Source organism: Triturus cristatus, chromosome 3_2, assembly GCF_964204655.1.
Source record: "Triturus cristatus chromosome 3_2, aTriCri1.1, whole genome shotgun sequence".
Taxonomy (NCBI): Eukaryota; Metazoa; Chordata; class Amphibia; order Caudata; family Salamandridae; genus Triturus; species Triturus cristatus.
In genome coordinates this window covers 1,165,494,224-1,165,509,588 of record NC_140584.1, presented here as the reverse complement: position 1 = coordinate 1,165,509,588, position 15,365 = coordinate 1,165,494,224, and the positions used below count along the sequence as shown (strand labels likewise).

The 15,365-nt window shown below is 47.3% G+C and overlaps 1 protein-coding gene across 3 annotated transcripts in view; it reads right to left on the bottom strand.

Moving 5' to 3' along the window:
* CATIP (ciliogenesis associated TTC17 interacting protein) overlaps positions 1-15,365 on the bottom strand; it is a 286,772-nt gene that overhangs the window by 245,703 nt on the left and 25,704 nt on the right. The window contains exons 2-3 of one of the 3 annotated variants that reach the window (XM_085646977.1): positions 12,251-12,334; positions 11,933-12,022 (exon numbers count right to left, since the gene is read on the bottom strand). In XM_085646977.1, the coding sequence (XP_085503103.1) occupies positions 11,933-12,022; positions 12,251-12,334 (174 nt within the window). Of the gene's footprint in view, positions 1-11,932; positions 12,023-12,250; positions 12,341-15,365 lie in introns of all 3 variants that reach the window. The other 2 variants (XM_085646979.1, XM_085646978.1) reach the window with 2 other exon arrangements.

The following is a 15,365-nucleotide window of genomic DNA, read 5'->3' as shown; positions in this document are numbered from 1 at the left end:
CCGCCCCCAGGCCCATACTAGCACGCATATTCAATTTCCAAGTTCAGGACGCAATTCTACAAGCGGGGAACATTGCGCCCCCCAATACAAGTTGAAAACTGCACGATGACCCTCTATCCAGACTATACTCCTCAGCCATTTGCTGGAGCCGTCACGTGGATTGGCTAGAGCCCTATTTAATTAGCTGAGTATGACGCGCAGCGTGTACGCGCATCAGGGACGCCACAGTGACGCCGGAGTCACGCCAGAGTCCAGCCCGTCTGCGCCCGTCCGCTCTGAGGACGCGCTGGGCGGCTGGACTCTGGACTCAGACGAGGCCTCTGCCTCCTCGTGGAGGTATACCCATCAGGAGATGCTTCGCCTGAAACCTCGTCATTTGAGGTGTTCGCATATCTATGAACCGGACGACCTTCTTCGTCCCCTACGATGTGGCTGCCACCATACGAGGCTGTCTGGTAATTCTGTTCCCCTTCACCCTTCACTCAATCACCCTGCCATCATTAGACCCAAGACAGCGGGAGTAGAAGGCATCTTGATCAATGCCCGCTCCCTGGTCAAAAATAAGATAATGTTTAGGGAGATGGTTTTGGATAGAAAGCCTGCCCTAGTGTTTATCACTGAAACTTGGGCTAAAGATTCATCTGGTCCTGATCTGACTGAAGCGGTCCCGGAAGGGTATTGCCTGGCCAGACTGGACAGACAGGGACGAGTGGGAGGGGGGATAGCTATTCTCTATAAAGATCATCTGCAATGCCACACAGTACCTATACTTGATTTCCCGGATAGTGTTCAGGCTTTCTATTTCACGGTAAAGGAAGGGCAATGCCCCCTTTTTAACGGAATGCTGTTGTATCGGCCTCCTGGCCCGAGGACCGATTTTACACATAATCTCCTCCAGTTTTTGGAACCCTACTTTGGTCGAGAAAACTTCTCCATTTTAGGTGACTTCAATTACCATTTAGAACGGCTTGACTTATCAGATACTTCGTGTCTTATTGATGCCCTGGCGTCCTGTGGACTCACGCAGCGAGTCCGCGGGGCTACTCACAGTGCAGGCCATATCCTAGATGGTATTTTTTCTAATGACCATCGTCTGACCGTTAAGGATCCGGTACATCTGTCCTGGTCCGATCACCTTGCGGTCCCTTTCCTTTTGGAATGTCCTCAGATGGATGGAAGTAAAATAGGGAAACACACAGTGGGAACCGGCAGAAATTTTAGGAATATTAGTAATGACTCCCTTTCGCCATGGGCTGTCAGCCTCTCCACTACGGGTTTGGATAGTGTTCAGACCGCGGTTGGTCATTTTGAACAGGTTATCACTGAGGCCCTTAATGAATTGGCCCCATTACAGACCCGTCGTCGAGCTAGGAAGAGACCCTCTGCTCCTTGGTATTCGGAATCCCTCAGACTCCTCAGGCAAGAAGTGAGGAGGATGGAGAGGCTCTGGCATTCAGGCTGGGACTTCAAGAATAAGGAAGCTCACAAACTCCTGGTCAGGAAATACAAGGCTGAGATTGTGCAGGCCAAACAAGATTACTTTGTGGCCATGACAACTTCGCTCTCCTCGCCGAAGGAGCTCTTTAGAATCGTTGACTCCTTAGTCAACTTACAAACGCCTGACCCTGTTGTACCCTCGCAAGATCTATGTGATAAAATTGCTTCCTTTTTTCACACTAAAATACAGGATATCTACCGGGGTCTAGAGATACAAAGAGCCTCGACCAGTGGGCCTTCTGCTCTGGTTGAGATGAATAGGACCACCTCAGACATCTCCCCATTGAGCACTTTGGATTCTTTTCCCCCGCTGGTCTTACAAGATCTGGAGTTCTTGCTTAATAAAACCAAATCTGGCTCCCCCCTAGATATCTGCCCTCTGAAGATTATTAAGCAGTGTAGGGAAACCCTCTTACCACCTCTACTAGAAATTATGAATCTAGGTATTAGGGATGGTGTCTTCCCCTTGGAATGGAAGAGTGCAGTAGTCAAACCCTTGCTAAAGAAAGCTTCCCTTGATCCGGAGGTCCTAAAAAACTTCCGTCCGATTTCACTTCTTCCAGCCCCTGCGAAGATGCTTGAGGCACATCTAAACAAGCATCTCGCAGCCTTTGTGGAAGGCTCGGGCTGCTTGGACTTCTCCCAGCATGGATTCAGGAGGGGATACAGTACTGAGTCGGCCCTCACTATTGTGCTTGATAAGATCCGCACTAGAGTGGATGGGGGCCAGACCACCCTCCTGGTCCTGTTAGATCTAACTGCGGCGTTTGATACCCTCTCCCCCTCAGTACTTACATATCGTCTGAGGGAAGTGGGGGTGAAGGACGCAGCTCTAGATCTACTGACCTCCTTCCTTGAAGGAAGGGAACAAAGAGTCAAGCTGGGGGAGTTCCTATCTCCATCCCGTCCGGTGCTATGTGGGGTCCCGCAGGGGTCGGCCCTTAGTCCGACCCTATTTAACATCTACATGACCCCACTAGCCAGATTAATTAGAACTTTCGGGATGGATGTAGTCTCCTATGCAGATGATACCCAAATCCTCGTCTCTCTTTCCCACTCAGATGTACCAACTGCCTCCAATTTTAGATCTTGTATGGAGGCAGTTGGTCAGTGGATGGTCCAGAATTCACTTAATCTGAATGGGGAGAAGACTGAGGTGATGGTGTTTGGAGGGAATGAGAACATCTGGTCAGCCAGCTGGTGGCCTGACTCGCTCGGAGTTTGCCCTTCCCCCACGATATCTGCTAGGAATCTAGGGGTGATGGTTGACCCTGCCCTGGATTTGGGCGGACAGGTTAGTAGAACCATCTCTACCTGTTGGGGCTTAATTCACACCAGGCGAAGAATCAGGAAATATCTTTCCTTGCAGTCCAGAAAGCAAATAGCTGTCGCTCTTATCGGCTCAAGACTGGACTACTGTAATGTGCTGTATGCGGGGCTAAATAGGAGCCTGCTGCAGCGCTTGCAGGTAGTCCAGAATGCCGCAGCCAGATTTGTTCTGGATGTTCCTAGACGCTCTTCGGCCACGTGGGCCAGGAAAGCGCTGCATTGGCTACCGGTAGAGCATCGAATACGGTTTAAAGTCTTATGCATGACTTACAGAGCCATGGCAAGGAATAGCGACACGGGAGTTGGTTCTATCATCTCCCACTATACTCCTGGAAGGGACTTGCGTTCCTCCAGGAAATTGCTCCTGACAGTCCCCCGCATACGAAGAGCCAAGTGGGGTGGTAGGGCTTTTTCCACTCTGGCGCCTAAATGGTGGAATGATCTTCCTTTGGATCTCAGGTCCCTACCCTCCCTACAGATATTCCGAAGTGCCCTTAAAACTCGCCTCTTCCTGCAAGCCTATGTGTAAGGTTGTACATTTTTATCTTTGTTTTGTTAGGCGCCTTGATACCTGCGGGTTATTGTTTTGCGCAATATAAATTCTTTATCATCATCATCATCATCATACGGCAGCGGTGACCAAGCAATGGCGTAATTTATTGGAAGTCAAGAAAGAACTGCGCAAGTGGGAACTAAAGTACGCAATGCTGTTCCCTGCAAAGCTGAGGGTGGAGGCAGAAGGGAAAACCTGGTTCTTTACCAATCCTGAGGAAGCTTGAGACAGGGACTGAGACAGAGGTCTCCAGCCAAGACATCAGCGCCATTGGGAGCGAGGGAATCGGAAACCTCAGGTGACATGCAACAGAACGCAGACGAGAAAGACTGATATAGTGCATCCCGGACCTTGAGACTAAGTGGTGAAAACCCCCGTCGACGTGGGCCCACAGACCTGACGACGCTGTAATTTGCTGTGAGAGGTCTACTGACCAAGATTTAATGAACACCTGACCTGTTGTCGCTGAAGACACTTATAATTGCAGCTGTGCCATTGAGATGTGGGTATATGGCTGTTATAATATACATGTTTAAGGGAGGGACGTAAGGAGATTGTGGTACGGCTCTCCCCCCTCACGCAAGTACAAAGTTCTGGGAATTAAGCACTCTGCTAATTTGGGGTGGCGGGTTGTTCTAAGTCCGCAGTGCAGGGAGGTGGGAGGGGGTAAGGGTCAGTTAAGCGGGTTACTGTTTGGTTTGTTACAGATACATAGAGATACAATTGATGGCATGCATGATGGCAGCATGACGTGGAGAATACAGGGCGCTCTACACTCTTACAAAGATGATGTCACATATGACACGAATGGACACACTCACAGGGTAAAAAGCCACTAGTACGGAACTTCTAATTTGCATACCATTACTACGCAAGCGAAACAACGCATGCTCTGTAACAACGCATAGCCTTTACTACGCATGTTATTATTTCGCATGCGCTGTTACAACGCATGCGTTGTAATGCGTGTATGGCTGACGGCAGTCAGGGTATGGATTGGCGAGCTGTGGGATTACGAGGAAGCAGCGATGATGGAACACACCCGGAATTTCAGTGACGAGGAGGCCCGCAAGACGGCATGGTGGAAGGCGACCTGGTGACCACAGCATCGAAGCAGGGCAGAAGGCGCTTTGGGCACCCCCGAACTCATCTCAGCACCTTAGTAAATCAGAGGGAATTTTGGGCACTAATGCGTGTATGGCTGACGGCAGTCAGGGTATGGATTGGCGAGCTGTGGGAGTTACAAAGAGGAAGCAGCGATGACGATGAGGCAGCGAAGACTGCACATGCACAGAATTGCAGTGACAAGGAGGCCCGCAAGACGGCGTGGTGGAAGGCGACCTGGTGACCATAGCATCGAAGCAGGGGCACGAGGGGCTCCAGGAACACCCGCACTCATCTCAGCACCACTGTAATTCAGAGGGTTTTTAGAGCTACCTATGCTGTCCTTTCATTGACAACGCTTGCAGCCAAGGACAAGGGACATGCACCAAGGAGAGAGAGGTAAGAGGAACTGTGCATTTTTGAAGGGCTTGTGTTTGAGGAGTAGTGTTTTTAGTTAGTTTAGGGTAGTGTTGTGGGTCATGCAGGGTAGTGTTAGTGTGTAGGGACAGGAGTGCGGGATGGGGAGGGTCATGCAGGTGGTAGTGTTTTAGGGATTAGGGTGGTGTTTGTGTAGTGTAGGGTAGTGTGGGGGAGTGCAGGGTAGTGTTACAGTGTAGGGAGCGGACTGGGGGTAGGGGCAGGGTCGTGCATGGGGTAGTGTTTTAGGGTTTAGGGTAGTGTTTGTGTAGTGTAGGGTAGTGTTTTAGGGTAGTGTGGGGGGGATGTAGAGGGTAGTGTTTCAGTGTAGGGGACGGACTGGTTGTAGGGGTAGGGTCGTGCTGGGGGTAGTGTTTTAGGGTTTAGGGTAGTGTTGTAGTGTTTGTGTAGTGTAGGGTAGTGTTTTAGGGTTTAGGGTGGTGTCAGGGGGTCGTGTAGGGTAGTGTTTCAGTGTAGGGGACGGACTTGGGGTAGGGCCGTGCTGGGGATAGTGTTTTAGGGTAGTGTTGCAGTGTTTGTGTAGTGTAGGGTAGTGTTTTAGGGTTTAGGGTAGTGTCGGGATCGTGCAGGGTAGTGTTTCAGAGTAGTGAGCGGTCTGGGGGTAGGGGCAGGGTCGTGCTTGGGGTAGTGTTTTAGGGTTTAGGGTAGTGTTGTAGTATTTTTGTAGTGTAGGGTAGTGTTTTAGGGTTTAGGGTAGTGTCAGGGGGTTGTGCAGGGTAGTGGTTCAGTGTAGGGGATGGACTGGGGGTAGGTGTAGGGTCGTGCTGGGGGTAGTGTTGTAGTGTAGGGTAGTGTTTTAGGGTTTAGGGTAGTGTCAGGGGGTCGTGTAGGGTAGTGTTTCAGTGTAGGGGACGGACTGGGGGTAGGGGTAGGGTCGTGCTGGGGGTAGTGTTTTAGGGTTTAGGGTAGTGTTGTAGTGTTTGTGTAGTGTAGGGTAGTGTTTTAGGGTTTAGGGTAGTGTCAGGGGGTCGTGTAGGGAAGTGGGGCACAGGGTAGGGTCGTGCTAGAGGTAGTGTTTAAGGGATTAGAGTAGTGTTGTGCAGTTTGTGTTGTGTAGGGTAGTGTATTTGCATTTAGTATTTAGCATAGTGTTGGGGTGTTTATTTATTTATTTAATGTTTGAAAAATATTGTATTACGTTTCTAAGTGTTGGGGTGTTTATAAAAAGAAAAATGCGATGTAAAACTATGCGGTGTATTAAATTTCATATTAATTTTTAAAATGTATTTAAAATTATTCCCCCATCCAAAACCCCTATTTCCCTGGCATCCCGTCCCAGGGGGTAGGTTACTTTTAATTTAAAATATAAAAAAAGTTCCATGTACGCAAAGTAGCGGTATGCGAAGTAATGATATGCGCTGTAAAAGTAAATTATTATCTTATTAATGCATTTGCGAAGTAATGGAATGCGCAGTAAAAATATGCGAAGTAATGGCATTTGCGATGTAAAAACATCGCACTAAAAGCATCCGTACTAATGGCATGCTAAGTATCGTCATATATTCCACTCACAAACGTTTCAAACACCCAATCCGCGAACTTTAGGGGGATACCGCCTCCGTTCACTGTGCTGTCCTGGAATGTAAATGGACTGGGTGTCAAGATAAAGAGGGGACTGGTCCTCCAATACATCAAACGCAAGGGTCCGGCGCTAGCACTGCTACAAGAATCACATTTGATGGGTTCGGTGTGTAAGGCCCTGGATAGAAGGGGCTACAAAATGGCAGCACACTCTGAATTCACCTCTGGTTCTCGGAGGGGTGGGGGTCCTAGTCAACAAACGCTTCCCACTGATACTAACTGGGTCCTGGACAAATGACCAAGGACGATTTGCAGCGATATCGTGTCGGTGGGAGGGGCGGTCATATAATTTGTTATCAGTCTATATCCCGCCGACGCTGCATCAATCAACCTTCCCAGCCCTGGGGAAATTCTTATTGTCACTCCCGCAGGGTGAACTCATTGTGGGGGGGGGGGGCGACTTTAATGCTACGATTGACGCATCCATGGATAGAAAACCCCCTAGAGACCCCAGTAGCACAAATCTCAAATTAGTGGACTTTGTCGACGCTATTGGTCTCATTGATGTCTGGAGAGCCAGACACCCACAGGAACGACAGTATACCTTCCACTCGGGAGATCATAATAGTCTATTGAGAATAGACTACATATTCACACTGGCAGAAGGGCAGGAAAGGATATCAGAGATCCTGCACTTATCCAGGGGCATCTCAGACCACTCCCCTGTGCACATTACATAAGCATCTCACACCCCAGTACGACGCCAACTGTTTCCACTCTACCCTGGATATCTTAAAAATCGAAAGAATGGGAAGGGTCTGCTCAAATCCACAGAGCAGTATTTCGCCGAAAATGAACACTCGATATCCTCTCCGATGACGCAGTGGGAGGCATATAAAACTATATTACGTGGCCAGGCAATCTCGCTGGATGCAAGGCAAAAAAAGTTACAAAGACAGCAGATTGAGACTTTAGAACAAGGGGTGGCCCAATTGGAGGCAGACCATACCACAGACACCAGTGATGAGATGACACATAGGTTAAATTTAGCACAACAGGAATACACGGCCTTTGCATGGGAGGAGGCGTAATCCAAACTCATTAGCATGCAGCATACTATTTACAAACTGGGTGATAAAGCAGGCAAGCTCCTAGCCTGGCTGGATAGAAAGGAAAGAGTTAACCGATGGGTAGCCCAACTCAGATTAGAGAATGGGACTGAGACCTCAGACCCTCAGCAAATAGTTGATGCATTAGCGACCCATTACGAGAAAATATATACGCCCACAGCCACGAACACAATAGAAGACAATCTAGCCTTTCTAAAAGACATCCACATGCCCACACTATCTAGTGATGCAACTCAAGCACTGGAAGCAGATCTGACTCCAGATGAGCTTGTCTTAGCGATAGGTGCATTGCATACGGGAAAAGCCCTAGGACCTCATGGTATTCCGGTGGAGTTCTATAAAAAAGCAGCAACTCAGCTTACACCACACCTACTTAACATGTACAAGGAAAGTTTGAAAATAGGAGAGCTGCCTAGAGATCAGAGCCTAGCGACGATAGTTGCAATCCATAAGCCTGGCAAGCCGCCGCAGGAATGTATGTCCTACAGGCCAACATCCTTGATAAATGCAGAAGCTAAAATACTGGCTATGAGACTGCAGCCATACCTTACTACAGTGATCCACCCGGACCAGTCCGGATTTATGCCAAACAGAAACACAGCACTAAATCTCAGGAGACTTCATGGTGTCATGGCACGTAGGTCTACTATCGAAGAAGACGTGGTTATTCTGTCCTTGGATGCACGTATGGCATTCGACATGGTCGAATGGCCCTTTCTCTTTGCTGTCCTCTGACACATGGGTTTCGGCCCTAAATTTTGTGAATGGGGGCAACTGTTATAGAGAAAACCCCTGGCGCCAGTTGTGGTTAATGGCTGCATCTCTGCAGACTTTCCTCTGGGAAAAGGGACAAGACAAGGCTGCCCCCTGTCACCGCTCCTATTTGCAATAGTGCTGGAACCACTGGCAGCGTGGATACGGCAGGACCCGGTCATCCATGGGTTAAAATGGACTGTGGGGTGGGAGGATCGCATTTCACTATATGCGGACGATGTGTTACTATATCTGGCATCCCCTTCGCGTTCTATTAACTGCCTACTAGACATATGCACCGCATATGGACAGGTCTCGAGCTATACTATAAATTGGGCAAAGTCACTCCTTTATATACTTCACGGCCCCCCTCCGAGGCTACCTCACAACTGCGAAATCCAGATTGCTGACAATGAATTTAAATATCTCTGCATATATATATATAACACATCAGGCCTCGCATTTAATTGAAGAAAACCTTATGTTGCCCCTAGCGCGGTTCCGCCTGGATGTCAAACATTGGCAATCACTACCGCAATCACTACTGGGAAGAGAAGCCCTCTTTAAGATGATGGCACTTCTTAGATTCTTATATGTCTTACAAAACACAACATTCCCGGATCCCCCGCGTACTTTACAAACGACAAACGCCGAAGTAACCAATCTGTTATGGGATTAAAGGTCTACACGTATAGCCATGCATAAACTAATAAAGGGCTGGTACGATGGCGGCATCGCCCTCCCAAATATAAAAGTATATTACTGGCCTTCACAGCTCATCGTGATAAATCAAAGGCTTCATGCACCGCAGGAGAAACCAGCATTCCGCATGGATAGGCATCTCCTAGAAGCAGAAGGGATTATGGGAGTATTATACAATAAAACCAGGAAGACGGCTCTCACAGGTCCAACGGCACACATAGTCCATGTCTGGCATGCGGCACAGCGAGCACTGGGTTGGGAGGGAATTCTAACGCAGGCTACATTATTATGGGACACCCGGAAATTAGGTAAACTGCGAAATACCAAGGGATTCAGACAATGGGATTTGATAGGTGTCTCAAGGGTGGGAGATCTGTGGAAAAAAGGAGAGGTGGTCCCGTTCGCCCAGCTGCAGGTCACTTATGGACTGGCACGGGGGAGACCTTTAGATACATGCAGATTAGACATGCACTCATGGCAGTAATTCCACCAGATACACAACTGCCGGAGGCCACACCGCTAGAAGACAGACTTCTGATGGACTACCTGAGTAAGAAGGCCATCTCCCAAACATACCGGAAAATAATCAATAATCAGCCGGACCCCACAACAGCCCTTAAGGAACGATGGGAGGCTGATGTGGGAGAAATGGATGAGGCTGACTGGCAGGATGCACTTGCGTCCCCAAGAGAGGTAGCGAAACCCTCTAAACTAAAACTAGTCCAACTGAAAATTCTACATCGCACTTACTATACGTGAATACTTCTACATAGATTAGGCCTTTGCCTACGACAATGTGGCGCACCAGGCACTTTTTGGCACACAATCTGGCAATGCCCGGCAATCACACCCTACTGGGAGGCGATTATGCACACGATTTCTCAGGTTACTGAAGTCACGGTTCTAACAGAACCAAAAAGATGTCTGCTCAACATTTGGGAACCTGCAGATCGCAACCATGCGGCTCAAGACTGGGTGGCAATGGGCATGGCATTGGCGAAGCGGAATATAGCGCAGCACTGGGGCTCAAGAATGACCCCTAACCATCGACTGTGATGTTGTGATATAGACGACACAATGATAACAGAGAGATTAGTCTATGTCCACCAGGGATGCCCCAAAAAATGGACTCGGACTGTGGGGAAGGTGGAATGCATTCAGGGGCAATATCAGCGAACCCCCACAAGAGGAATCGCTGTCAGATGACAGTGACTAAATAATTGAGCCGGGAGCACTGAGGTGTGTAATGTAATTCGCTGCAGATATGTGCTCAATGAGTGAGAGATGGTACTTGTTGTTCAATGTAAAACATACACAGCTACTATATAATGTCGTGCCATATTATGTATGTCCTACCGAATATTCCACTGATGTATCGATGGTTGCCTAATGTAAAATGTCAATAAAAAGGTTATTAAAAACAAAAAAGCATACCAGAGTGGTAGCTGGCTAAAAGGAAAGATCCTGGGCTGTATTACACAAAAGGCGCATTTTCATTGTTTGTGCCAGGCGCATCTTTAAAAAGTTGCGCCCAGCGCAAACAATGAAAATGCTCAGTATTATGATTAATGCACTGCCCTCAGGGCAGCACATTCAAGTGAAAAACTGAGCAGCTGCTTTATGGCTGCTCTGTGTTTTCACAGTGCAGGCGGCAACCCGCCTGCACTTTCAAAGGGGATTAGAGATCCCCTTGCAGGTGGGTGCAGTGAGGGACTGTACACGCCTGCAAGGGGATGTCTGGGGGGGGTCTATGGGACCCCCTTTCCTAGTGTCAGAGGGCTGCGATCAGGGGGCGCACTAACAGTGCGCAACCTTTTAGGTGGCACACTGTCAGTGCGCCTCCTGAGAGCTTCTTTGCCTCTGCGCCTGGGTCTGTAATATGGTGCAGGTGCAGAGCCACAGGGATTCCCTTATTTGCATGGGGCATGCCCCCATGCAAATGAGGGAACACCCCCTGCAGATAGTACTGGCACTTTATGTGTGCCAGAGCTATCGGCATTACAGAAGGGGCTGCACAAGCATCTTCGGCCCCTTCTGAAATGCCGTCGTACCCCCAGGGCACTTGTATCATACGGCTCCATGTAGGCAAGAAAGAGGAAATGTAGCTCAGCTGAAAAAGGTAGGTAAGAAGAGGTCGCTGTGCAAAATGAGAGAAATCTTAAGAACAATGTTGGTTGGTAAAGTAACAGAGTATGTGTTACAGTGGTCCCTGAAAAGAACATTCTAAACTTGGTGGAAGTTCACCACCATCTGGAATGAAAGCAGTGGTTAATTTGTAAAAAACAAAAAATAAGAACCAACTACTAACCATGAAAGTTGGGAGAGGATGTGGCTTAATGGCCAGAACTGCTGACTTCCGAGCTGGGAATCCGGGTTCGTGTCTCGGATCCGGCTCAACATCCTGTGCTTTTGGGCAAGTCACTTAATCTCTCCATGCCTACCATAAATGAATATGTCCTTAACTGGTGCTCATGAAAAGCGCCGGTGTTGATGATTAAGTGCTGGTGCTGAGCACCGGAAATAACTAGCTCAAAATAAGCACTGGATGAAAGCAAGGAGAAGGATGGGAGAAGAAGACTCCTGTAGACCCTACAGCTCTAACAAGAGTCATCAGGGGCTTTTATATTTCTCAGGATGGGACATGGGTTCTCTATTTAAGGATACAGAAAAGATTACTGTAATTTGATGGCATGGGATCCACTTACTTTAGGAGAAGGTCACTGGAATACTTCTTTGTAGTATCTTGATCGATCCATTATTTTATAGAGTGCAACTCTCTTCTTTAATTAACAAGGGGTATCAAATTAAAAAAAAATGCCTTGTGCTCTGACCAAATCTTAACAACCCAGAGGACGGTCTGCAGCAATTAGAAGGATCATTCAAAATTGAAAGAGACAACACTAACCTGTGGAAGACTCGAGCTCCTCCGCCTGCGCACTAGACCCCAGTGAGATGGCCGACTCATCCTCTGGAAGTGGTTCTGTCTCCTCTGGATCTTAAACAGCAAAAGGAAAGTGCAAGTGTCAAACTACTAGAAAGCAGTTATCCATGTGACAACAACAGACAAATAGACAACACAGTTACTAGCTGTATAGTTTCAGAGGTTTGGTTTACGTCACCGGTTGCGACAGTGGTGCACAAATACTATCAACAATGGATGGATTTGTTTACTGTGCTAGATGCCTGCGCCATGAACACAAGTTCTAAAAGCGATAGCGCTAACCCTGGGGTAGCTGGAACTCCACTGACTTCCTATGAGATCTTTGGAACTCTTCATGCTCAGACTCAGCAAGCGACTCGGTGTCCTCTGCATCTTCAAAAGAAAAGAGAATGTGTAATCGACACACCTTCTAGTTAGTTTTTCCACATCCAACATCTATTAGGAACCTCTCACCTCTGGTAGAACCCAGGCCAAACCCTAATGCGAATCTTCCTTCTCCCCACATCCCTTCCAATTCACATACATGCCCTTAAACCTATTGTGGCACCCTAGTTTATACTGTAGATGTACAACCTAATAAATACATACCTTATACTAACACAGCATCAAACCACAAACAGATATAGGCTAAACTGACTGACAGTTTATGGGACAGAGGTGCTACAGCCTTGGTTTGAGCTGTAGCTGAGCTACCACACTCCCTCACCAGGGGGCTCAGAAGGGTTGATCAGTTTTCTCTTTGGTAGCTTTGGTGGCAAAGTTAACCTTCTGGTAGATACACCAAACAAACATGAATACACTTAATGAAATAAAGAAGTAAAAGTCCTCATCTAATTGTATCAAAAATAATAAAAACATAATTAAATGCAAAATAATGACAACATCATTGAATAAAATGTTCAAATGTTAATCAAGAAAAATCTATTTTTTTAAGGGAAAATGGTAAAACTCATCTAATGCAAGTCCATGATGAGGGTAAAAAGCTGTTAAAATGGCAAAGGGATTACTAATAGTTTGGTGAAGCGTGATCTCCAAAGCTCATGGTGGGCTCAACCGTATTCCAGGAAGCACTTGAAAGACAAGACCAGGGGGCATAAAGATTAAAAATCCTACGGCTTCCTCCAAGGTATCCCTTTATTTGCGGAGTAGTCTTATTGGTAAACAGCAACACATGAAAAAGCCCGCAGGAAAGACAAATCCCCTTGTAGAACCAACAGCGAGTAAGAGGACATTTCCCATGCGGCAGCTGCACAGTATGCCCACTTACTAAACAATCCAACCAAATAGACCTAGGCCTACCCACTACGTGGGAACAGAGACATCACACAAATTGCAACAGTAACAATGTTATCTACATGCCTGATCACATGCCCTTGTGGTCATCGCGACGTAGGGTTAACCACTAGAAAGGTCAAAATACGAATAAGTGAACACAGGAGTACTATACGATGCAAAAGGACATCCACAAAACGGACAGTACATTATGTAGAGAAATGACAGACTGATCAAGATATTAAGTGGACAGTGATAGAGAAAGTAAATTACAACATAGGAATAACACAGAAACTGCTGGAGAAAGAACAACGGTGGGTCTACAGACTTAACACACATAGGTCAGGACTCAATGATGATATCTAATGGAGTCAGTTGACTTCTAGATAAAGGCATAAGCCAACGGCCACAACAATGACTACCACACGCTGATACAAGTGATACTACAGTAAATACTACCAATAAGGAGGAACAACAATAGAAGTATGCGCCCAACACTCCTAGCAACTATAGACCAGATTTACAATTAACAAACAAGCACAACATCACCAGGCAACACTGTCACTATTCCAGAAGGAACATATAGAAATTACTAGTACAGCACATGATTATTTTTCCTCACATAGTGACCGGTATCTGAGAATAAGCCTGTTCTGACACCTGAGCATCTTAAGAGAGCGACATCTTAACTTGAAATTCAAGATGAATATATAAAACCCCCACTTGTATGAAGAACTGTTACCACTACAAACAACATTCCTACATTGCCGACATCTATAATAATAAACGGAACTACAGTTCCTATGAGCACATGGACTTATGGAGTACCGATGTGCCAGGGAGGTCACTATTGACAACTTCTAAGAATGCCTTAGACATTCCTACATTGCTGACATCCATATTAATAAATGGAACTACAGATCCCATGAGCACTTGGGCTTTTGGTGTACCAATATGTCCAGGCAGTGGCCCTTGACAACCTCTAAGAACGCCTTAGTCTCCCACATTACGCTTCACACAATAAACTCCTCGTCCCACATGGGCGGGGCATGGGAGCCAAGTGATTTCAGCTGCGGCTTAACCATTCTTAAATACACACGTTCCCCGGCGTCATATATCCAAAAGCCGAGAGACGCGGGCCAAAATAGGCATGAAAACAGGGCACGACCCTTGATGAAGTACGTATTTGTATGAATGCATGATATTGTGCGTGCCATAGCATGTATATGCACCATTTTGCTCTTACATTCTGCATGTGTGTTTTTTCCTACCCCTAACCTAACGCTGGGAAAACAAAGAGTATGATTACACGGCGACTCCTTTTTTAGGTCTCGCCTAGCGTTGCAGCGCATGCGTTGCTCGCTCGGCGAGACCTATAGTTAGAGAGGAGATTTTAGAAGGGGTCTCGAAGCCCCGCCCCTCATTTCCATTGGCTTGCGTCACCGTTTATGCTAAACGGTGGCCTGCCATTGAAAATGGGGGTTTTTTGTCGCCGCCCATTCGGACAGGATTGTCTGCTTCATGGCTGTCGTGAAGCAGTTTCTTATCTTAAGTGGAGCCATCTGTTTAGAATCAGCAGCATCAGGTTACTTCAGCCGCATGTTTATTTTTGCATCGCGCTTTCACTGAAAGTGAAAGCACAATGCAAAGATAAACACGTGGCTGCGAGCTCTTGTTTATTTGGTAGAGGCTTTCTTTTCAATGTTGTCCACTCCACAGACAATGTAGAGATAAGCTCAACGCCATCACGTCATACTGCTAGCGGCAGTAGACTTTTGACATATAAGCGCTATACAATAGTGCCCTTTCTATGTCTATTAATTGCACAAACAACATGAACCCGCCCGGACGGCTCTCGGCAGAGCATCAGGAGACAAAAACTGTCGATGGGAGCAGTCGATTCAATGTAAGCCCCTTCGGGGGTCAAGTCTGCTCACCAGCCCCGATGCTGTCACTTCTGGATGCCAGCAGCCCGGGCTCCCAGGAACGGGTTAGTTTCCCCCCCGGGAACATAAACTTTGACACCAAAAACTCCTTAAACACCACCACAAACATAGCGTAAACACCCAGCATATCTGCACTTGTGTGTCTGGGGCAAACAGCCAATGAGGATCTGACAATCGCT